The sequence below is a fragment of the Schistocerca gregaria genome, chromosome 1 (assembly GCF_023897955.1).
Source record: "Schistocerca gregaria isolate iqSchGreg1 chromosome 1, iqSchGreg1.2, whole genome shotgun sequence".
Lineage (NCBI taxonomy): Eukaryota > Metazoa > Arthropoda > Insecta > Orthoptera > Acrididae > Schistocerca > Schistocerca gregaria.
This window is the reverse complement of record NC_064920.1, coordinates 802,232,232-802,257,741: the sequence shown is the minus strand read 5'-3', so window position 1 is coordinate 802,257,741 and position 25,510 is coordinate 802,232,232. Positions and strand designations below refer to the sequence as shown.

At 38.9% G+C, this 25,510-nt stretch overlaps 1 protein-coding gene across 3 annotated transcripts in view; it reads left to right on the top strand.

Annotated features, from left to right (window-relative positions):
- The window catches only part of LOC126270205 (uncharacterized), a 58,561-nt gene that overhangs the window by 12,147 nt on the left and 20,904 nt on the right, over positions 1 to 25,510 (top strand). Inside the window, exons 3-6 of one of the 3 annotated variants that reach the window (XM_049974053.1) lie at positions 14,549 to 14,741; positions 19,597 to 19,817; positions 19,899 to 19,981; positions 20,090 to 20,261. In XM_049974053.1, coding sequence (XP_049830010.1) covers positions 14,549 to 14,741; positions 19,597 to 19,817; positions 19,899 to 19,981; positions 20,090 to 20,261 — 669 coding nt within the window. Of the gene's footprint in view, positions 1 to 14,548; positions 14,742 to 19,596; positions 19,818 to 19,898; positions 20,262 to 25,510 lie in introns of all 3 variants that reach the window. The other 2 variants (XM_049974054.1, XM_049974052.1) reach the window with 2 other exon arrangements.

Below are 25,510 nucleotides of genomic sequence, written 5' to 3'. Positions count from 1 at the left end.
TCAATGATGCCCCACTCTTCCATCTTTTGAAGTTCCTTTTCTACATCTTTTCTCTTTGCAATGGGTACACTATAAGGTTTTATAAAGAATGGCTCATGTGGTTTTAATCTGAGTTTACATTGATAATTCTTTACTCTGCCAGGTCTATCATCAAAAACATCACAGTAATTCTACAATAATCTTTCTAACTCTACCTTCTGTTCTTGGTTCAAATTATCTGATTCCCGTAATTTTTCTTGAACTATATCCCCATATTCTCCATCATCATAATCCTCAGTAATTTCCTCTACACAATAACCACTGTCTTTAGAAAATGTAACGTCCCTAATTTCAATTCCCTTATCAGCACAGTTTTGAACTGACATGTCACTACTGGAACATACTCTCATCTTAGGATCAATAAAGGTAAACAAACTCTTTTCCCAATCAAATGCTGCATTAACTTTTAATATCCAGTCCATACCCAACAGTACATTCTCATTTAGGTCACTTATTACAAGACATCCTTTAGTAAACTGTACATCATTTATACTGAAGGACAACACCACCTGTCTATTAACAATTTTGCTCAGTTTGCCGGTAATGCCTCTAATTTTTATTCCAACAACTGGTAATTCAATAAAGTCAGGATCATGCTTAATTATATCTCTTAATTTGCTTGAAATGGCACTAATTGGACTCCCTGTGTCAATCAAACAATACCCTTCCCAACCTGCAGCTTTAATTTTTATGTATGGACTACCAATAGTGGTGTTTTCCCTTTCTTCCTGTTCTTCATACAAAAGATATTCTGCTATCTCATCATACCTCTGTTCCATATTTAGGTTTTCTTTATTAGGCAATACTTTCTTCAAACTTCTAGGTCTACTGGAATTTACTGGAATGTCTGGATTACTATTTACCTCACACACATCCTGACTAGTACCCCGCTTGATGATTTCATTAGGCTTAAAAGCAGAAACTGGTTCACAAATTTCCCTTAATTTGATCTTAACATCATTGTCATCACTGTAATCTTTAAATTTGTCCCAAACGGATTTCAAAATAATCTCAGATGCATCAGCACAATCAACCCCCCTGTCTCCTGATGTATTACTAAGCTGAACTGGCACAATCTGATTCTCATGTGGAATGTAGTTAGAGTTCCTGGCACAACTATTCTCAACACTATTGCTTATAACATCCTCCTTAACTTCAACATAGGTCTCTGATTATAGTGCTGTCTGTTCCGGGTGAAATTAGCCTGATTTTGAAAATTCCTTGCCCCAAACTGACAGATTCCCAGTGGAGCATTTAGTCGTTTAAAGGCCTATGTCTGTCGTTTCCCTGCCTCGGGTTACCTTCTCTCATGTCATTACCCCAGGACCTGTTCCGATTTTCCCATTCTCTGTTTGAATTAAAGTGCTGATCATTCCTACCAAAATTTCTTCTGTCATTGCTATTATAATTATCCCTGTTGTTGTTAAAGTTTCTTCGTTCACTATTATTGTTATTATTTCCACTGTTCGGTTCCCACCCTCTGTGTGATGAACCTACAAAGTCGTTAAATCTGTTGTTTTTGTTCAAAGGCTCTATCAAGTTTGTCCACATATTTCAAGAATTGTTCTACGGACTCGTCTGGGCCATATACTAAACCCCATTGTACTCTTTTCGGAAGTCTCCGTTTTAGTGCATCAGTTTGAGTTAGCTCATCAAATGGCTTATCCAGATGCACTAATTTTTGCAACTGTTTCTCACAATAGGCTTTCATTGACCCATCAGATTTTCTGTAACTAGGACCATTCAAGAATTCACTTTTGATTCGAGCTTGCTCAGTTTCAGACCAAAATTTGGTTAGAAAACATTTTTCGAAATCTTCAAAGGACATTTCCGAGGAACAATTCTGATTGGCCCACGAAAGCGCCTCACCATCAAGTAATTTCTTTACAAATTTTATCTTAACACTATCTGTCATTATGGACGTGAACTGCTCCTTGCAGAATTGCATGAAGTCTTTTGGGTGTATATTCTTGTCACCGGGATAAGTTTTAATGGGAAAATTTCCCCATACCCCATTACAACTATTACTAAAACCTTTTTGCAACATAGTTTCTTGTATTTCTACAAATTTTCCGTCTACAGTTTTTTCGACATTACCTACTCTACTACAAATTTCTGTGACCTTTTTGTCAGAATCAGATTTGAAAGATTCAATTTCGCTTTCAAAAAATCGTTTTGTCTGGTCAAATTCATTTCTCAATTGAGAATTTTCCTCATTTACAAAATCAACAACTTTTTTAAGTTTTGACTGGTTATTTGAAATTTCGTTACTTAAATCAGTTTCAAGGACAGAAATTTTGCTCTCAACCGTGTCCACACGACAACTAAGTTCTTTTTGGTTTGACTCTAAAGTAATTCGCCATTCTTCGAGAACCTGATTAGTGTGAGCAATCTGTTCTGTATTTGAATTTATTTCTGATTTTAAATCACACACAGCCTTCGAAATCGACCTGTCCATCTGTTGTTGTGTCTGTTCAATTTGTTGACTTAATTCGGCACGAGAATCGTCCATCTTCGAGTTTAACTCTGAAAACATTTGTTTTAACATTTCCAACATTCCTACACTGTCGGAAGCACTTTCCCTAATAGGTGTACTCGCTACACCGCTGTCAATACTGAAATCTGCGTCTTTTCCATTATTTTAGGAAGCAGGTACTTATCTTAGTGTGCGTCGGCGGTCGTTGGTGTTCGTGTTTTGCGAAATTTCTTCAATTCCAGGATGGTTTCGCTCGGTTGATTCACTCCTCTTCTTGTGACCCCAAAATAGAAGTATTTACTTCTGAAGAATGACTGGTCCGTCGTATATCCTCTTCTTGTGGTCCCAGAAGAGACGTATTTTATTTTGAAGAATCACTGGGTGGTCGACATATCCCAGCTCCTCCACCAAATTATAACATCACAGCTTCCTCAACCAAATTATAACGTCCCAGGACTTTCTGCACCAAATTATAACATTTCAGCTCCTCAACACCAAATTAAAACGTTGCATTAGGAGGTGTCTGCTTCGTGCAAAAGGTCTAGAGTTCATAGTGACGACAACAAGTAATTCTTCATTACAGACGTTTGTTTACAAACAGAACTGACAGACTTCACAGAATCAACAACTGACTCTCCGAGCTAACCGCACTGCATATCCGAACTGAACTGAACTGGCAACAGACAACTCCTAGGTGTATTAATCTTTCCAAACAATGAGAGTCTTTGACAATGTTTTGTTTACAATACGATAGCAATTCACGACTTAAAACTAAATTAGACATTACAGGATTTTAGTACAGATTAAAGTAAGTAAAAGGATCAGTACATATAAATTCTTACAAGCATAATTTCCAAATAGATTTTATAACATTTTTCTACCAGCTTCTGGATAACCTTCACCAGATTTGCACCGACGTTTCCAGAAATATCTTGACATTTGATTCTGGATATTTCTTGAGTGATTTAGAACAACTATTTATATGTAAAATGATTTAAATCGTGTTTCAAAACGTAAATAAATCTTTTTAGCAATATTTCTTGATACAAATCGTCTTTCGAAATTAGGTTATGAAACAGTTTTCACAAGTTTTCGTATTTTTGCGATCATAATATAGAATTTCTCCATAGAAAGTTCCAGAAGTGTGCATTAAACGTTCATCCCTCCTTAGCTGGTGACTCCCCAAAAGTATCTTGTCCATATTTTACGAAATAATTTAGCTCAAAACTGAAAATTTATACAATTAATCAGAGCTACAGCAAACAGTGAGTCTTTCTTTTACAAAATGAAATATAATTACAAAATTGAATGAAAATAAGTTACTAACACTAATATATATTTACATTAATTCTATTTTTGTTCTTTCTGTGCAAAATGTCCTAATATTGACACAGTACAATATTTAAACATCACCAAAGTTTCCCTTTACATTTTGCATACCTGTATCGACATCCCCTAAAAGTCTACAGTATCGAATACTGCAATATGTCCTGTAATGTTACACACTCTAAGTGATAACTCATATCGGAGTAAAAGCCACACACAAATTCACACTTCGTTTTGCATACAAAATCAAAACACCTTTATATTAAACAGATAAATTATGACATGCTATTACTAATTAAATATTTCCGGATTCTAAATAAACTTAAAGATCCTGTGTTTCATAATCAATAAATTTTATCACCTGAGAGAAACTATTAGTTTGCTAAAATGGATTCAGATTGCAGCAACTCATGTCTGGACAATGTCACGAATGGACACTTGCTTGGAATGAACGAAATATCTGTACTGAATAATACCGTCCTTTGAGTGATCTACTGACTTTTATAACAAATTTGGGTGCCCCTTGCATTGCTATGCCTATTCTCCACTCTGTAACGGAGTTCCAGAAGTCTTTAGCCAAGACAGTCACAGAATTGACAGAGGCTTTGGTTGACACTCTCCACTCACATTGAAAACCTAAGGACCTCCGTCAATTATGGATTTGATACTACAAATTCTAAGCTCTATTTGTACCTCACGAGTGAGACCAACAGTATTTTAACACTTTTAGTGGCTGCCTGTATGAACTGAGGATGGTCTCAGATTCCAAGTGATAGGTGTTATTGGTGCCGACATGATAGGTGTCATTGATGCTGACATGAGCCTCAACTTGAAGATGACTACACTCTTCAATGTTGATAGCTGCCGGCTGCTGCACATGTCAGATGAATGCCTCCTTGATGCCTCTACTTCCTTTCAGACATGACTTCCCTCCTCCTCCTCCTCCTCCTCCTCCTCCTCCCCTCCCCCCCTCCCCCTTCCTGTAGATTTTGCTGAGCATACATTGAACTCCTTTCAAACCTTGGATACTATTTCCCTAAAGGGCTCCACAATCTGCCTAACAATCGTGATAAGTAGCAGATCCCTTCCCCCAACGTGCTTTCTTGGGCCTTGCTGTAGGAGCAGCCATGTGTGCGCTCACAGGGCGAATGAGTGAGGACAAATGGCCAATCCCCATATGACTATCCTTTTTGAGCAACGCAAATGCCTGATAACTTGCTGGTTTCCTCTGTGGTGAGTGTGGCTGCTCCAAGTTGGGTATGCTGGAAAGTGTCTAGGCAGTACATTGCATGGAAAAAAATAAATGACACATGAGTTGTCCCATGGAGTGTGTCAGTTTCCCTGCTGCCACAACACCCTGAGGTAGCAGTCTGCAGAAAGCTAATTGCAGATAACAACATCCTTGGCTGTTCCTGAACTGTGACCAACTCTTAAGTGGGATGCACAGACCCTGTCCGTCCTGTTACTAAAATTAGTTTGAAACCAATACGTAAATAAAAATGACGAAAACTAACCTTGTCTGTTGCCCAAGGATTTGCATTACCACACTTGATGAGAACACATAAGAAAGGTGGTACAAAAACACTTAGTCTGTCACTGACACCATTTCACTCCATGCTTTCAGACACAAACAACCGATCTACTCTTTTGGTTCCTGAATAGGGGATGGAACCTGACAGAGCTTTCCACAGTGATTGTTGGATTTTCGAGCCGAACAAATGATAGCAGCGATACAGGCTTCAAAACTTATACACTAGTTACTAAATATGAGACTATGCCTCGTAAACACACAAATAGACACGGACTTAATTCACCATTTTACTTAAAAAATCATAAATTTAAAAATTTTGCAGAAAAATATTTTCTTTGTTCTGGATCTGTGTAAGATTTTCTTTGAAAAAACATTAAGGAAACTGCACATACCTAGGGTAATATCTCAGATCATACAGGTCATGTCAACTCATGGTTATGAACTTCTCTGGAAAAAATGTATATTAGACATTCATATCAAAGTGTTAAGAAATAATGTATTTTTGTTTTATTTTAATTTTTGTAAATGGTATGGCCATTTGAAAAATGTATATTTTGTAAATAACTCTGTAAACATTAGAAGGCAAAAAGTGTGACTAATAAACTTAGAGTACTGGAGACCTGACAAATGTTTCGCATTAAAGCTCCCTTGCAATGTGTTGAAATTTAGTTGACATCTGCACACTTATGGGCTTTCTTTAATTTACATTTTAAGATTAAAACACGGAATTTAAGTTCCCCCCCCCCAATTCGGAAAGTCACAGAACGCTGTGTTCTGTCATACTACCAGATTCTACTGATATATTTATAAACAATATATTCTCTGCTCCAGCAGTTTGTATTATTGAAATATTTATTACTAAAAACTGTAAAAAGTTCCATGTTTATGAGTTTTTACAAATTATTTACTTGAAAAGCCCCATCTGAGTACTTACGAGAATTAAACAAAAAAACGTTAGGTTAATACGTTCATAGTCAGTGCAGAAACAGTGAACAATATTTTTTTGTGTAAAGTGTTAACAAGTTTTCAACATTCTGCATCTTTCGCATCACTGAATTTCTTGTGTAAAATATGCATGTTGACAACACTGTTCCCAGTGATCTGTTTATAACAGAAGAATGAGAACTTGCACATGAAACATTCTGCATTGAGTTTTGTAGTCGGCTTGAGCTTTTTGTTAGAAAAAATGTCAGTGAGGAAATATAGTAGTGAAAGAGTGAGGTATGTGAACTGTGAAAAAAAAAAACACAAGGAGATGGTATTTCAGAAAAGTGAAAAATACTTCATAGTTGTTGGAAGTTTGTCAGAGCAATTGCAGTGATATTATGGTCCTCCAGTAATGGTATTAGCGTCACATCCATTGTGCAGGAATTACTACACTCACTACAAGAAACAATTTAGTGACAACCCATGTGAACTACCACCAGCACCCAAATGTGAAACTGAAGAAGACATTGCAGGTGTTTATATTTCTGGGAGTGATGGGTTGAAAGTTTGCATTTCTGCTGTAGCCCCTACTACATCTCCCCTTAAATGTCCAGGACAAGTAAGAAGCACAAGAAGAAAACAGTTTGCAAAAAGAAAAGTGGAAGAAATTGCAACATCTTCAAAACTTTGTGAAGTGTGTAATATACACTATTGGCCATTAAAATTGCTACACCAAGAAGAAATGCAGATGATAAACGAGTATTCATTGAACAAATATATTATACTAGAACTGACATGTGATTACATTTTCACGCAATTTGGGTGCATAGATCCTGAGAAATCAGTTCCCAGAACAACCAGCTCTGGCCGTAATAACGGTCTTGATACGTCTGGGTATTGAGTCCAACAGAGCTTGGATGGCGTGTACAGGTACCACTGCCCATGCAGCTTCAACACAATACCACAGTTCATCAAGAGTAGTGACTGGCTTATTGTGACGAGCCAGTTGCTCGGCCACCATTGACCAGATGTTTTCAGTTGGTGAGAGATCTGGAGAATGTGGTGGCCAGGACAGCAGTAGAACATTTTCCGTATCCAGAAAGGCCCGTATACAGGACTTGCAACATGCATTTGTGCATTATCCCGCTGAAATATAGGGTTTCACAGGGATTGAATGAAGGGTAGAGCCACGGGTCGTAACACATCTGAAACCTAACGTCCACTGTTCAAAGTACCGTCAATGGCACCCTATACCATAACCCCAGGTCATACGTCAGAATGGCAAATACAAATACACACTTCAAACTGCGTTCACCGCGATGTCGCCAAACACAGATGCGACTATCATGATACTGTAAACAGAATCTGGATTCATCCAAAAAAATGTTTTGCCATTTGTGCTTGCGCGTTTGTAGTTGAATACACCATCGCAGGCGCTCGTCTGTGATGCAGCGTCAAGGGTAACTGCAGCTATGGTCTCCGAGCTGATAGTCCATGGTGCTGCAAATGTTGTCGAACTGTTCGTGCAGATGGTTGTTGTCTCGCAAACATCCCCATCTGTTGACTCAGGGATCGAGACATGGTTGTACGATCTGTTACCGCCATGCGGATAAGATGCCTGTCATCTCGAATGCTAATGATACAAGGCCGTTGGGATCCAGCACTGCGTTCCATATTACCCTCCTGAACCCACCGGTTCCATATTCTGCTAACAGTCATTGGATCTCGACCAACGCGAGCAGCAATGTTGCGATACGATAAACAGCAATCGCGATGGGCTACAATACGACCTTTATCAAAGTCTGAAAAGTGATAGTACGCATTTCTCCTCCTTACACAAGGCATCACAACAATGGTTCACCAGTCAACACCGGTAAACTGCTGCTTGTGTATGAGAAATTGGATGGAAACTTTCCTCATGTCAGCACGTTGTAGGTGTCGCCACTGGCGCCAACCTTGTGTGAATTCTCTGAAAAGCTAATCATTTGCGTATCACAGCATCTTCTTTCTATCGGTTAAGTTTTGCATCTGTAGCATGTCATCTTCGTGGTGTAGCAATTTTAATGGCCAGTAGTGTAGATGCACTTAACACAGAACCTGAAGATAGTGATATGTGCACGAAATATGACGTGTTGTTTCAAAACCTAAATACTGCTATCTCAGCAGCACCCTGTGCTGAGAAGGTGCATTTACTGACATTGATACCAAGTAGCCACTCTAAGCAGCAGATACAGAAACACACACCCACTTCCTAATATTGTTTGTTTTCAAAAGCTCGTAAAATAAAGAATGAGAAAGGTACTTCTGTATTCGTTGTAAGATGATACGCTTACTATTGCTGGAATGCTACCCAAGTGATGGCAAAGAATGCAACAGTCGGAAGTCTTAACCAGGCTGCTGTTATGTCTGTTAGTGAAAATGCTGAAAAAATTAAAATGATAAGATTTATGACTAGATCAACAAGAGAAGCATAACTTCCAATGGAAAAGGAGAACCCAAATTTAAAAATTAGTCTCACAAAGTTCTACTCCTTATGATAAAAATGGATAAAACACTAGCCAGTGAAGAAAGTGTGCACATGTATTCACTGCTCTAATTTGAAATTTTGTTTTGCCATAAGCAGTGTCACAGGAAAGAAGTACACAGGTATGGACCTGATGCTTTTGTGTATATGTCAAGAGCAGCAAGCTAAATGTTGCTTGCAGGAGTGTGCTGTGTGTCCTGGTGCTGAAGTGATGACAGTTGAAGCTTATATCATCAGGTTGCTGACATTGACGTAACCTATGCATTGTGGAAAGGAGGAGAGCTGTCAAAGACGACTAGAGCCAGAGGAGTTTGTTACAGAGGTTAGGCATTGGGTCATGAAAGGAATAGCTCACCATCATATCTGGAGGATTCAGATACAGGCCATAGCAGAAGCAAAATCAGCCACATCCCAGAATACTGACACATTTGTTCCTCATTTTGACTTTGCTGAGAACTGGTCTGTTGCTTTGCAGAGTGAGATTAATTTACCACTGGCACACATGACAGATATCAATATTCACAAGTGTGGCTCACTTCCTTGGAGGAACATCCCACTGTTTTGCTATTGTCAGAGATGATCTCATTTGTGACGGTCAGTATGATAATTGATGACATAGCATCCAAAGGCCATGCATTTCCTAAACATTTGTATGTGACTGATGGTGCAGCATCTCATTTTAAAAACCGCTTTCAGCTTTGAGGTTGGTCAACACTGTAGGCAGGTTGATACACACACAAACATACACACAAAATTCAAACTTTTGCAACCAACGGTTGCTTCATCAGGAAAGAGGGAAGGAGATGGAAAAACGAAAGGATGTGGGTGTTAAGGAAGAGGGTAAGGAGTCATTCCAATCCTGACCCTGAACTGTAGACTGCCTCATTAAGTGTTTCATGCCTTCACAGTCTCACAATCATGTCATCCTCCAGTGGAATTGCGGCAGTTTTTTCCACCACCTGGATGAGCTACTGCTACTGTTAAGCTTTACACTTGCTTTCTCCATTGCCCTCCAGGAAACCTGGTTCCTGGCAATGTGGACCCCTGCCCTTCGCAGCTACAGGGGATATTACAAGAATCATAGTGAATATAATAGTGCGTCAGGTGAAGTTTGTGTTTATGTCCTGAACTCTGTATGTAGTGAACCTATGCTCCTTCAAACTCTTGAAGCTGCGGCTGTCAGGATACAGATGACACAGGAAATAACTGCAACGTGTATCTCCCTCTAGATGGTGCAGTACCCCTGAACGTATTGGCTGCACTGATTGATCAACTCCCTAAACCTTTCCTACTTTTGGGAGATTTTAACGCCCATAGCCCCTTGTGGGGTAGCACCATCCTTACTGGGCATGGCAGAGATGTCGAAAATTTGCTGTCCCAACTCGACCTCGACCTCTGCCTCTTAAATACTGGGGCTGCCACACATTTCAGTGTGGCTCTTGGTAGTTACTTGGCAATTGCTTTATCAATTTGTAGCCCAGGACTTCTCCCATCTGTCCACTGGAGAGCACATGACGACCTGTGTGGTAGTGACCACTTACCCATCTTCCTGTCACTCCACCGGATGCCTACCCACATGGACTTTAAACAAGGCAGATTTGATAGCCTTCACTTCTGTTGTCACCATTGAATCTCCTCCATGTGGTGCCATCAATGTTGTGATTGAGCAAGTCACTACAATGATAATTTTGTGGCGGAAAATGCAATCCCTCAATCTTCAGGGTGCTCCCAGGGAAAGACAATCCCTTGGTGGTTGCAGGAAGTCACTGAGGCAATTAAAGAATGCTGGCGAGCTGTTCAGTGACATAAGTGGCACCCTTCCCCGGAGCACCTAATACCCTTTAAGTGGCTCCGTGCCCGCGTGCACCAGCTTATAGAATAAAGAAAAAAAGTGTGTTGGGAGAGGTACATGTTGACCATTAGGTGCCACACATCACTTCCCAAGTCTGGATGAAGGTCAGGCATCTATTTGGGTACTGGACCCCCAATAGATGTCCCTGGCATTAACATCAGTGGCGTGCTGTCCACCGAAGCAAATGCGATTGCTGAGCACTAAGCTCCAGCCTCTGCTTCCGAGAACTACCCCCAGCCTTTTGCACCCTCAAATGACGGATGGAAAGGAAAGTCGTCTCGTTCACTGCAAGCCACAGTGAACCCTGTAACATCCAATTTACAGAGTGAGACCTCTACAGCGTCCTTGCACATTGCCCCGACACAGCTCATGGGCTGGATCAGATCCACGGTCAGATGATTAAACATCTCTCGTCTGACTACAAGCGGTATTTCCTTATCGTCTTCAACTGGATCTGGTGTGAAGGTGTCTTTTCCATCGCAGTGGCGGGAGAGCACCATCATTCTGATGCTAAAACCTGGTAAAAATTCACTTCATGTGCACTGCTATAGGCCCATCAGCCTCACCAACGTTCTATGTAAGCTGGAACATATGATGTGTTGGTGGTTGGGTTGGGTCCTGGAGTAAGGTGGCGACTTACACTAGGGTCGCTCTACCACATATAATCTTGTGTCCCTTGAGTCTGCCATCTGAACAGCCATTTCTAGACGCCTACACCTGGTTGCCATCGTTTTTGATTTACGCATGTGACATGACCTGGTGACGTCATCTCCTTGCCACATTGTACGAGTGGCGTCTCCGGGGCCTGCTCCCGATTTTTATCCAGAACTTCCTGTCGCTCCATACTTTCCATGTCCAAGTTGGTGCCTCCCATAGTTCTCCCCCGTTTTCAGGAGAATGGCATTACGCAGGGTTCTGTATTGAATGTATCTCTATTTTTAGTGACCATCAGCGGCCTAGCAGCAGCTGTAGGGCTGTTGGTCTCCCCTTCTGTGAGGTTCATTCATGTACACCTTCATGGTGTACACCTCGGCTGAAGCTTCATCTGGACCTTATGCATGGCCCTAAGGAGTGCGTTAACCCTGGCGTTCTCCGCTGTCATTTCCTCTTGGTTCTTGACATGTTCCGGTGCTCTGAAGTTGTTTACACCGACAGCTCGATGGCTGATAGTAATGTTGGCTTCGCCTATGTCCACAGAGGCCATATTGAACAGCATTCATTGCCTGCTGGCTGCAGTATATTCACTACAGAGCTTGTGGGCATACCTCATGCACTTCAGTAGATCTGTTCCTGTTATGGTGTGTCATTTCTTGTCTACTTTGAGTCCCTGAGCAGCTTACAAGCTATAGACCAGTGCTAACACTGCCATCCTTTGGTAGCAAACATCCAGGAGTCCTTCTCTGCTCTAGAACGGTCCAGTCGTTCAGTGGTGTTTGTTTGGACCCCAGGACAAGTTGGAATCCCAGCCAACAAACTTGCTGACAGGCTGGCCAAACAGGCTGTGCGGAAACTGCTCTCTGCAACTGACCTGCGCTCTGTCTTACACCACAAGGTTTTTCAGCTTTGGGAGACAGCAAGCTGTGTGTCATTAAGGAGACTGCGAATGTGTGGAAGTCTTCTGTGCGGGCTTCTCACTTAGTTGGCTCCGCATTAGCCATACGTGGCTCACACATGGTTACCTCCTCCGTTGTGAGGACCCACCTCGGTGTCGCTGTGGCTCCCAAGTGACAGTTGTCCACCTCTTGCTGGACTGCCCACTTTTAGGCACTCTGCGGCGGACTTTTAACTTTTCCAGCACCCTACCTTCGGTTTTAGGTGACAATGCCTCTACAGATGCTTTAGTTTTACATCATTTGATCTGAGTTTTAGCGCATGTCCTTTGTCCCTCTGTGTCCTCCACCCTAGGGCTTTTAGGGTGGAGATCTTAATGTGTTGCAGGGTGGCAGGCTTCTCCTTTCTTATTCTCAAGGTAAGCCAGCCATGCTAGTCTTTCTTGTTTTGTTTTTCTCTCTTCTCTCTGTTTCTTGTGTATCTCTGTGGTTTTCTTGTCGTGTTTTGTCCATTGTAGTGTTTGTTATCCTCCTGTTGTTCTTAAAGTTCTTACTTTGTCCTGTTATAGTGCCATATGTCTTTCTTCTCTCCCTTGGGTAATTGTTTTACTGGGAACAAGGGACCGATGACTAGCAGTTTGCCCACCCCCTCTCCCCCCGCCTCACACACACACACACACACACACACACACACACACACACACACACACACACACCTTTTAAACCAACCAACCATTACTGTAGTTTGTGCTAGCTGAATACATATTACTGCTATTGTTGGAATAGCAATAAACACAGCAAATGAGATCATTGTGCTGTCTTTCAAATTTTATCATTATTCACATACTTTCCAATTCTATAAGATTACGTAATGTATCGATGGATAAGTCATGTAGCCAATTCGCTTTTTCTAGTGGCAGATGGATATTATATCAATGAAATGGCCTTGAACTGGCCATTAAGATCTTTTGGCATTACTCCCTGCATGGTGACCCTTCATAGCTTCTTAATTTGGCATTTTGATGCCTGCAGTTTGAAATTTTACCCCTCTGTTGTGCCAGTGTGGTGCGCTTGTCTAAGCCAAATTCCTTGTTGGTGTCATTGCTGAAGATTATGACTGTGTTTCAAGTTAAGATTTTTCATAAAGCTTTGGGTCATCTGTGTGCAGCAGATGTATGGAACAATAATAGTGATCTGTTGTTATTTCAGAGCAATATATGTACAATACTTTCCAGGCAGCAACACAGATTAAATTCAAGATGAGGGTGGTCTTTTGTTTGCTTTTGGCAAAATTACTATGTGCATTATGTTTCACCAACTCTAAATTCTTTGAACATTAACAGTTTTGGGTGTTGTGTTATGTTTCCTTGTTATAACTATCAAATGAGATTTTTAGGGGAAGTGTTTTAAAAGTAAACACTGGTGTGTGTATAGCAGGCACAGTCTTATCCTCTCAGTGGACAGCATGTTTTAGTAGATCATGCCAATTTTCCAAGCAAGAAACATTTGTCTTTATAGTATTAATGTGTATAGCTCATAATGTTTTTGCTGTTAATGTGGTTGAATTATATTTACTGTGTTATTTCATTTCACAAGCATTTTATACTTCTAGAAAAGTAAAAGAGAAACAGTGTGAGAAACTGAAGCTAACAAAGAGTGTCAAATATTTGCTGGTAGGGCAAGTTTTGGTTTGGATTATACTTTATTACACTGTTGTAGTTTAGTGACTTTTGAAGGAAAAAAAAAGAGGAACTGGGTCTGAAATATTCTCTTGTAATTAGAAGGAACATTTCTGTTTCTAGTATATTACCATGTGACCTGTGTTTTTCTACTGCAAGACGATGCAGGCACAAATCCTACTGTTGACCATCCCTGAAGTATTTTTCAGGAGTTTCCCATTCAACCTTCAGGTAAATGCTGGTACTCTACCCATGCAACATGTCCACTGCCAGTTACCTGTCTGTATGTTTCCAGGAAAAAAGTGAATGTGAAATCAGAAACGGAGGTACCAGGATGATTATTTTTTGAAAGTGATGCAAGATACTTTGTGTTTTAAGTGTAATTTTGGAAATAAGTTGTCAGTTTACAGCGGGTCAAGTGTAAGTAATGCAGTGGGCATTGTAAATTCGTTGAACTGCCGTTTCTACCAAAATCTTATGATTTGTTTGATCTATACACTCAGGTCCACGTTAACATGGAATATTGGGCTCTTGGTGTATTGTGTTAATGTGATAGTGTTTACTGTAGCAGTAAAAATATTTAAATAGTATATTGATCATAATTTTGTGTCTGATTTTTATATGTGAGCTCTTTCTCCCCATAGGGCAGACCAGGCTCTCAAGTTAATGCCAACATTACAAGAAGAACAAATCGCAATGGGCAGGTAACATTGAGCACAAACAAAAATAGAGAAAGCTGGCCAAGAAATAAAGACAACATACTTCCAAATTCCAGAGGTTTTAGAAGTTCTGCACCAGCTCTTATGGATATGGATATAGATTTCAATGATGAACATGGTGAGCATAAGTATCTTTTCAACATAACATTGCACTCTGAGGGGATTTTGGCCAAATTTTCTTGGTTAGTCAGACTTTAAGCTACTTTTAATAATACTGTGGCTCTATAGAAAGTAGTGGAACGGCCACTGGAACTAGTTAACATTTTATAAAGCAACACACATCATACAGTGGAGATGCTGTGTCATAGATAGGCACAATGAAAACACTGTCAGAAAGTAAGCTTTCAGCCAACAAGGCCAGACTGGATTCAGAGCCAGAGACTGTGTGTGTGTGTGTGTGTGTTGTTTATTTCCAATCCAGGCCATGTTGGTTGAAAGCTTAATTTCTCACAGTCTTTTTGTTGTACTTGTCTGTGACTCAGCAATTGTTCTTTTCATAATATTCCATCTTGTATTTCCCATTGTGTAAAATTTCTCATGAGTGACAAATAAATTACAGTAATTTGATGTGATACTATATGCGTATCTGCAGTTTGTGCCAAATCTGTTGTACTTTTGTCCCGTTGGTGGAGTTGTTTTTGTTGAATGTAATAGTGAGCTGCTCTACAGCCTGTAGCAGGAGGTGGAAGGAAGGGTGTGCATGAAAATTTTGTCTCTGTGGCTACTTTGCTCAGTGGAAAGAGGAAAAAACCAGTATGGTGACAAAACTACATTTTAATACTTTCCAGCAGAGTCTCTTTAAAAACAAAGTAACGCACATACAGTAATTTGCTGGAAAGTGGCTCAAAATAGAAAGCCTATATGCACACAAGTTTTACAGTTGTGACAGTGGAAATTCTAATTTGCTCTTAGAGTGCTCATACTAGTACAATCACTCTGAAGCTGCACAGCTTTACATGTCACCCTCATTTTAGGTACACATTAGAAGAAAGTCCGTTGACAGTTTTGATTGTAAACTACAGTTCATGAATGTGAATGTGTTAATTTCTAAGATGGTTAAGAGCTAAAAATTCACCAAACATTAAATACTTCCTTCCATTCTTATTATTTTCCTGTCTACAATTCCACTCAAATTTTGCCCTTACAAGGAATTCTTGGAATTGTCTAGACACTTTATTTTTCAAAGGCATATTGAAACACAAAGATAGAGATTCATTGATTTCAGTCATGGAAAATGGTTTCTGATGTATAACGGTTTTGTACAGGAACAAAACATGTATCTTTACTATTAATTGATACATATAATTTATTGTGCTGTGAGAAAATACAGTATCAGCATCTAAAAATTTCAGAGTAAAGTATGTAAAACATAAGAATTGCAGGAACGTGTATAAATGCAGTCAGCTTTTAGTGGTTCTTTGTACTGTGGATGCAGTATAAATGTCACTGTTCTAAAGAAGGTAGGCATGTCAGTCAGGTGAAGTGCATTGTTTCCTCTGTACTACCCCCCTTATTATCTTTTTTGCATATTAACTTACATTAATCAGTATCTGAAAACTCCATGACAATAAGCACATCAAGCTTTATAGGCAGATGTGGAAACTCAACAAATCATGTCTTTTGTAGCAAACTTAAAAATATATTGTATTGATTTGGGTTCTTTATTAATTTTGCAAGTTTGTATTTGCATCTTGATGCAGAGGATGAGACATGTAGAATGATTAAATCACTTTCTTTGTTAAAAATACTTCTGACTTAGACAGTTTCCACTCATTTCTGTTGCAAAGGTCACACATTGTATTCTCTGAAAATATAACTTTGAGTATATTTCATACCAATTGTTTTTGCTTTAGACTGCTAGAATTTCAACATTTCATTTTTAGTCAAAGTAAAATTCTTGTTATAAACATTAATATAAACTGTCTCAGATCATTTTTCTTGGTTGACAGGTTATGGAATTCTTGCTACATATAGTAACTGGTATGTATACGAGGGCTGTTCAAAAAGTAAAGTGACTTCTCCAATGGCCTGGGAAATGTACATTAGATTATTGATCTTTTTTTTATATTGGTGCACATGTCCCAAACTTATGTTTATAGTTTAAAGCAGGGGCGGGCAGGAATCCTGCACATGTGCGATGCACTTGCACGTGTGCAGTTAACAGGTGTTCTGCGTGCACAGAGGGGCAAGCTGGCCACGTGCTTCTCTCCACTCCCCACCATACCATCTCTCCGCTTCTTCCTCTGTAATGCGTTTTGTTTCCTGGCCTGCTTTATTGAATGCAGGAATAAGGTTAGTAGGAGTGCTTGAAAGAAATCATGGTTTGAAAGAGTACCTATTACCTATGATACGTTTTATTTAATTATCACAGGTGGAGTTCACAATGCATTTAATGTCTGGAACAAAATTTCTACATACAGACAAATGCAAACAGTTACGTAAATTTTCATTACTGATGTTTGCTCTTAACCGAGACTTATTAATTTTCATAACAGAAAAAATCTCTCACAAACGTATGTCGAGCCAAACATTGATATTATCTTCGCGGCTTCACGATGGAGACGAGGAAACTCTTGCTGTGGAAAGTTGTGATAAAAATCTATTAGATGTCTTGCCAAAAGGAACTTGTCTCTCAGACGAGAACTATGCTGTAGAATCTACAGTGCAGATCTATTAATTCCATTTGCATACTTGGATTAATATCATCTACAGAAACAGCAGATTGTTCCGAGAACTAATCATAAACCTGAAATAAGTGTGATATATCCCCAAATCGCTTGAGAAATTCCTCTTTTATTGTGTTAAGTGTGGGAACATATTGAAAATTATCACGATGGCGTTCAATATTAAACTTCCGCTGACCAGCGAGAATAATATCACATATTATAGATTTCGAATTTTCACGTTTTTGCACAAAGAAAAAATGATTCTCCCATTCCTTTTTAAAAGATAGCAAATCTCCACTTCTGTTTCCTTGATTCACTCAGCATTTTGCGGTTCTTGAAATACAATGTTCACTATGTAGTGGTCGCTTCGCTTCAACGTCCGCAGCTTAGCCTGGTACTACACTTGCCGGCTGTCGTCACTGTCCCGTTTGACGATTGCACGCGAGCAGCACACGTGCATGGTCGTGTGCTCATGAGCCGCGTGCAACGTTTGCCCGCCCCTGGCTTAAAGTGTACATCATACTTCATTTGTTTTTGACAGATAGAGAGGTTAGACCTGTTTCAGTGTGCTTGGTGATCTTAGATTATTATAAAAAATGGAGCAAAAAATTTGCATCAAATTTTGTGTGAAAGATGGAATCGACTGCTCTAAAACACTTGAAAAGTTGAAAGTGGCATATGGTGAGCTGCTCTAAGGAAGAAAAAGAGAGAGAGTGAGTGAGTTTAGAAGTGGTAAAAGGCCTTTGAAGATGGCAGTGAAGATGCCAATGGCAAACCTGCTCCAGATGCCCCAGCACATCAACAATAGATTATAATGTCGAAACTTTGAAGAAAATTGTTTATGGAAAATAATCAGATTACCATAAAAGAAGTTGCTGAGGATGTTGGCATACCGGTCAGCTTGCCTCGTGCAATTTTTTCTGATGTATTGGGCAAGAGGTGTGCCATTGAAGTTTGTTGAGAAACTTCTCAATTTTGATTAGAAGAACTGTCACATGAGCATCACTTAGGAGCTCTTGAATGATGTCAATGATGGTCTGGATTTGCTCAAAAGGGTCATTACTGGTGACGAAACATGGGTTTACAGTTATGACATCGAAACCAAAGTGCAGTAATCCCAATGGAAGCATCCTGGAGAGAACCAAGACTGAAACAAGCATGCCAAGGTCGATCAAATGTCAGTCTTGCTCAGTTTTTTCCATTTACTGTGGCATCATGAATTTTTGCCTTAAGATCGTACGGCCAGTAAGGAGTATTAACTTCACGTCATGTGCCGTATGCAAGAAGCAATGTGCAAAAATGTCTGGGATTGTGGAAAAGCAAATTGTGGCTTTTGCATCACAACGATGCACCTGCTCATTCAGAGTTACTCGTGAAAGATTTTTCAGCCAACAACATGACAATCATGCCTCAGCCACCATATTCACTGTATTTGCCCCCCTGTGACTTTTTTGTGTTTCCAAAACTGAAGAAACCTATGAGAGGATGAAGTTTTTCAACAATTGAAGAAATAAAAAGTGCATTGCTGGAAGTACTCAAAACTGTACCAAAAGGTGCTTATGAGAAGTGCTTCGAGTATTGGAAAAAGTGTTGGCACAAGCGTATTGTATCTGAGCGGCATTACTTTGAAGGGGACAACATGAATATTGATGAATAATAAATAAATATTTTTTTCATAAAAGTATAGTCACCTTACTTTTTGAACACACCTCGTAAATCAGAGTCCGTGCAGGCTGTACGTGGTGTGTTAAAAAAAATTAATTTTTTTATTTTGTAAAGAATTTTATTTATTCTTCTAAATCAGTGTTACATCTTAAAAATAGTCGCCATTAAATATTACACACTTAAACCCGTGTGTTCTCTAATCCCTGAAACAATTACGGAACTCTTTGACATAGTTTGCATCTCTCTGAGATGTTTGTTTTTTGATCTCGTCTGTGCTTGTGGAATGACAGACCTTTAGCTGGGGCAAGTTTTGCTGCTGGTTTCCTTACTATAGCAAAATCTCTTAAGTGAATTGGTAAAAGAGTTGACTAGATGGGGAAATGTAATCAAACCTAAAGTTACTCTTGCTCTTTGAAATCGGAATGTGTTGTGGTCTTGTTCAACCACTAGAAATGCTTCCTTGAACCATTTTTCACTCTACTTTGGTACTAATTGTTCTGTATATGGTGGATTATCACTCTGGCTGGACAGTGGAGTAAATATTGCCTTATCAGTCATACTGAAAAATATAAGATATATTACTTCTAAATAGTAATTACAATTATTATATCCATGGAACAGTGATCTTTCTTTATTACATAGATCTGCTGCCACCAGTTATTAGACGCACAGTAAACAATGAAACTTCATTTCGTGGTCATGGAATTCATGACAGCTCCTTTTCTTGGGGTCGAGATTGCCCACCATCACCAAGTTCTCTTCTGAGTGAACGTCGTCCATTACTTCCCAGTCGTCATACATCTACACCTGACTCTTCGAGTCTTGAAGCGATAGTAAGGAGTAGTGCAGCTCGATCACACAAGGTACTCACTTCACATTACTCTTCAACGTTTTAATAATTATAAGTGTTCCTTGAAATGCCTTACGTTATTAATAAATTACAGAATCATGGATCGTTACTGCTTTCTGAACGAGAGGAATGGAAACGGGACAACAGCTTACTGAGACCAAGTAGCCTAAGATTGCGGTCTGTACCTCTAATAATTTTGCTATCTTCATTATTTCTGTACACTGTGACTAAAATTAGTTTAGAACTAGTGTTGTTTCTGGTGTTGATTGCATATTGCCATTGCAGATCAGGACTTGATGATTCAGAAGAGGAGGGTCCATGGGCTCACAGAATGAGTTCAGAACTGAAGGCACGACTTGATACACCCAGCAGTGTTCACCACACACCATCCTCTTCTCAAGGACATCGAATTGTAGTTTCCAATTTGCAACCAAGTGTGACCCAGGAAGATATAAGGGTATGTAATTAAAATATGATTTTATTTTGTGAATCACTAATTGTACACGGTACACAGCTTTTGTAGTGTGTGTGTGTGTGTGTGTGTGTGTGTGTGTTTAAGGGACACACACACACACACACACACACACACACACACACACACACACACACACACAGAGAGAGAGAGAGAGAGAGAGAGAGAGAGAGAGAGAGAGAGAGAGAGAGAGAGAGAGAGAGAGAGAGAGAGAGAGGGGGGGGGGGGGGGGTGATATCATTTGTCTTCAGACTTAAGTATTGCCTTAGATTTTTATAACATAGTGACCTGTTTGTTAATGGCATTGCATTTCTTATCAGCATTAATTATTTGTTGTATTTCATAAATTTTTGTGAAAGTTTGTAGCTTTCTTCAATATTTTTTATATCAGGGGGATGAAAAATTTGTGTTGATGAAATGTGTTATGAGACAGAGAATATAGCTAATCTGATTAACAGAATTTGCTTGATATTTTAGAAACACAGGATGAGGTACTTCAGGGTATCTCAACTGTTAAATTATTTTTGGTAACAACTGTATTTAATAGTGATCGTGCAGATGTGCAGCCAAGTTGAGATTCCCACTTCCTGCACAATATTTCAATAAACAACCAAGTCATCTTCCTCAGATGCGGAGAGTTTTGCGGTTGTGTGTTTGCTGCCTGGACTCCAAGAAGGGTGTGAGCTGTTGTTGGTCTCATGCTGCTATTTATAACAGTCATATTCCCAACTTCCACCGCCCCCTTTTACAGAGCATGCACTGAAAATTGCCTCAGTTTTCCAACTCTGATTGATGTGGTGGTCGCTAAGATTTTAATAAATTGCTGTCCCACAAACAAATCATCTGTCACTGAGCATTGCCTCGAACACAATCATGAAATACCAAGAGGGCAGTGTCACAGTGCAAATTCTGAGTTTGTGGGACAGCATAATTAAGGAGTCTGTTGAAATACATCTCAGAAAACCTAATAAACAGGGATGGAGGTTTCAATTTAAGTAACATTTGGGGGCTGGCACTCGGTTTATTAAAATGTCACCAGTCATCACACCCACCAGAACTGGCAAATGCTGAGGAAATTTGTGTTTCACAAAGTATCAGTGCATGCTCTGTAAAACAAAGAAGCATATCAAAGGACACTGTGAACGTCTGAAATCGAACTGGGTAATAAATAGAAGCCTAAGACCATCAATAGTTTATAGTGTGGTTGGAGTCCATGCAATGAGTATGCATAGTAGAACACCTGAAGAAGACATCTGGGTCAGTCATCAGAATATTGTGCAAAAAATGGAAACAACTTGACTGGACACTTAGCTCATTATTAATCAGTCATGCAGAGAAAACCTGAAAGATAACAAATATGTACATTAGTGAATTCCATCTTCTGTGGATAACTTGCATGATCAATCACAATAATGTGGAACAAGTCATTTTACATTCAAATAATAAATTAATCTGTAAATATGGTTACATGCTGACTATTTACAAGGGCACTTTATTGTTTGTTTATTTTATAAATATGCAGATGTGTTGAGTAGGAATTACTTACAAACATTTTATTTATTACAATAATAGAAATTCTTCTTTGGAATAGAAGTTTTCTGTCAGACATTTATCATTTGATAAGGGATTCAAAATTTTGCTTCCAGCTTTTTCCACCGCTTTGTGTGCTAAAGACAACTCTGGTGTGGAGTAAGGAATGTCATTTTTTCGTCTGTTGTTGTAATTATGTACATCTTCCCTCCTTTCGAGCTGTAGAAGATTATTTACAACAAAGTTTGAGAGAATAAAGATACTGGGAACCAATAGTCAAAATCCTTAGATAGATGTCTTAAAGGTGATTTTGGATGAACGCAGTGTATTATTATTCTCCCAACATGTTTTTGAGCAATGGAGACTTCCATTCCTAAAGCTCAATTAGCCCAGAACATTATTCCATATGACATTATTGAATGAAAATATGCAAAATGTCTACTTAGTGAGTTCTCTCTCCTCATTTGTATTGACTCTTAAGTGCAAATGCGGCTGAAATAAGTTGGTTTAGGAGTTCCAAGAGTACTGTTTTTTGCAGTTTAAATTCTCATCAGTATGGACAGCAAAGAATTTGTTTCCACTGTATCCATTATTTTCCTACCATATATTACAGTTAATATTGGTGTAGTACCTCAGGTTGGTGATTCTTTTAAGATCTTTCTTTACCATTTCTTCTGTTTCTGTATTTATGCTTGGATTGATTACAGTAATAGTGTCAGCAGCAGAAAGAACTGATTGTGCATGTTGTATATTACACAGATCATCATTTACATATATGAGGAACAATACTGGCCCTAAGATAAAGCCTTCGGGAACCCAGTATGTGATTTCTCCCCAGTCAGAAAAAATTACATACCTGGACTCTATTGGTTTAATTTTAAGTACAACTTTCTGCAATCTTTTGGTTACATATGACTTTCCACATTGGTTGACTGTATCGTCAGTTACATAAAACCTCATCTTATCCATGAGAGCATTGCGGTTCATAAAGTCAAATACCTCAAATAGGTAATGGAAAATAGCAACTGGTTCAATTTATTTTTTAATGCTTATAAAATTTGGTGAATGAGTGTGTAAATAGTATTTTCCATTGAGCAACTCTCCTGAAATACAAACTGTTAAGATGTTGTTGCTGAGGTGGGATACTATTCTAGAATACATAACATACTCCAAAATTTTGGAGAATAATGTTAGTAGTGAAGGAAAGGGTAATTAGTTACTGAAATCTCTCTATTACAGGGTGTATATCACCCACGAAATCCGGGAAAATTCCAAGAATTTTATCATTTGGGAGAAAACTGGGAAACACCCAGGAAGTTTTTGGAATTTCGGGAAGTTTTTGGAATTTCGGGAAGTTTTTGGAATTTCGGGAAGTTTTTGGAATTTCGGGAAGTTTTTGGAATTTCGGGAAGTTTTTGGAATTTCGGGAAGTTTTTGGAATTTCGGGAAGTTTTTGGAATTTCGGGAAGTTTTTGGAATTTCGGGAAGTTTTTGGAATTTCGGGAAGTTTTTGGAATTTCGGGAAGTTTTTGGAATTTCGGGAAGTTTTTGGAATTTCGGGAAGTTTTTGGAATTTCGGGAAGTTTTTGGAATTTCGGGAAGTTTTTGGAATTTCGGGAAGTTTTTGGAATTTCGGGAAGTTTTTGGAATTTCGGGAAGTTTTTGGACATAAATGAGAAAAAACCAAAATAAAACTTTAGGAAATGCACCATTTACAACAACGAAACACCATGCACGCATAAGGGTCTTCAAAAAATGAATCAAAGGCCTTAGGGCAAAGACTGTGCTATACTTCGTAACAATAAACTGTGTTCTATGAACGTGACATCGCAACTGTTTGCATTAGGTCTGTTTGAGCAGTTGCCAGTGGGCTCATGTGCATGCGCAGTTGACTCCGTATGAGCATTAACAGCAAGTGGCTACATGCTATGAGAATTTTTTCTTGCACACTGTAGCTGCAAGATTCACACATGCGCAGAGTTGTAGCGTGGGTGGGGGTAGTGACCACACAACCCATGTTTACATTAAGTGAATCCTTGTTTGCACTTCATTGACAGCTCCCATGTCAAATGGAAACAAAACGGATTTATGTGGCTGGAAGTTATTAGGTGAATTATAATACATTCACATAATTACGGAAGGCAAAAATATATTATTAATTTCAGTTTATTTTATGTGCACATTTTTAGCAGTCAAGCATTAATCACCTTGTAGAACAATGAAGTTATTTTTGTTCTTTTGCTAAAGAAATTTGGCTTTATTAATCTTTTCTGCTGAGAGCCTCAGTTTATTTGAAACGAAGTGTTTCATTTCACAGTATTGGCTAGTTTCACATCTTTACTGAATTTCAGGTGCATGTTTTTATCTTCTCCCACATATGCCATAATGCCATACAATAAAGAACTGATTGTACAGTACTGGTACTCTAAGAAGATTTACATCCCGAAAACAGCATTAAAGAGCCTACTTCATTGTGAATCAGTACAAACCAATGTGTGCTTCAAGCCAAATTATGCATTTTAGTATGGTTTAAGAAATCCCAGTGCTCTTAGAGTATCCTCTTATGTCCTGTTCCTTTTATGGCGAATGTAAGACCCCTTTTATGATTTATACATATGAACATCAGGGCTTCCTACATCACCGCAGCTGCATACACATAATAATGCTTGTTTTCTGGCGACATCTAAAATGGACCTGTTTCTAACAGCCTCGGAAAACTATTGCCAATGGTGGTTTGAAAAGCGTTACTTTCAGGCTAAATTTCCTTTTACGCAAGATGAATTTTGTTACGTGAGATTACTTCCTTAAATTGTAGAGCATTTGACTCTTCTTCTTCTTCTTCTCATTCTTTTTTTTTTTTTTTAACTTAACACATTGCGGACCAGCCAGTAGAAGAATTTTGAGCTCAGAAGACCAGACATTTATGTCATTATTTTAAATTTACAGTCACATTTGTGTGATTTATCGTACAGTATAACACGCGCAAAAAGAAGACGAATATTTCATGTGGAAACTTACCTTCTCATGTAGCTTATTAATCTTAGAGACACAATATTATATGTGAAAGCTTATCTTTTCTTGTAGCTACACTAAGTATATATTAATATAACCTATTAACTTTTCCTGTTTGTGTGTTCATGCTACTTAACAGTAATCTTGCTATTGACTGACGACATGTGTCCTACGCTCTGAACACCTGCTGTCATCGGCTGGAGAGATTGCAAGGCATGAGATTTGATGGCTGACAAAAGGGCATTGCAATCATGATTTCAACGCCCAGTAAACTGACGTGCTGTGTTTGGTGGAATTCGAATTTGTACATTCGTAATACGAAAATATTATGTCTTGCTATTCATCAAAGGTCTTTCCAAAACATTTCTTTTTTTTCCCCCCCTGAAGTGCTGGTGCCGGGAAGTTCTACGCCAGTGTATAAAACTTAAATTATTCAAAAGGTTGATAAAATTTACACTTCCGAGGGAAATCTACGGAAAACCCACTGTCACTTAGCATGGAAAAAGTGTATTTTCTCCCGGGAAAAAGTTTTTTTTAACCAAGATATCTTGGAAAAATGTGAGAATTTTTTTTTTCCTTATTCGCGTGTACACCCTCTGTTACCTTTCTTATAGAGGACTGGGTGAATCATTCACGCAGTGCCGCATAGTGGAATTACCCGGAGTTCACAGACACCAATTTTAAGCATCTAG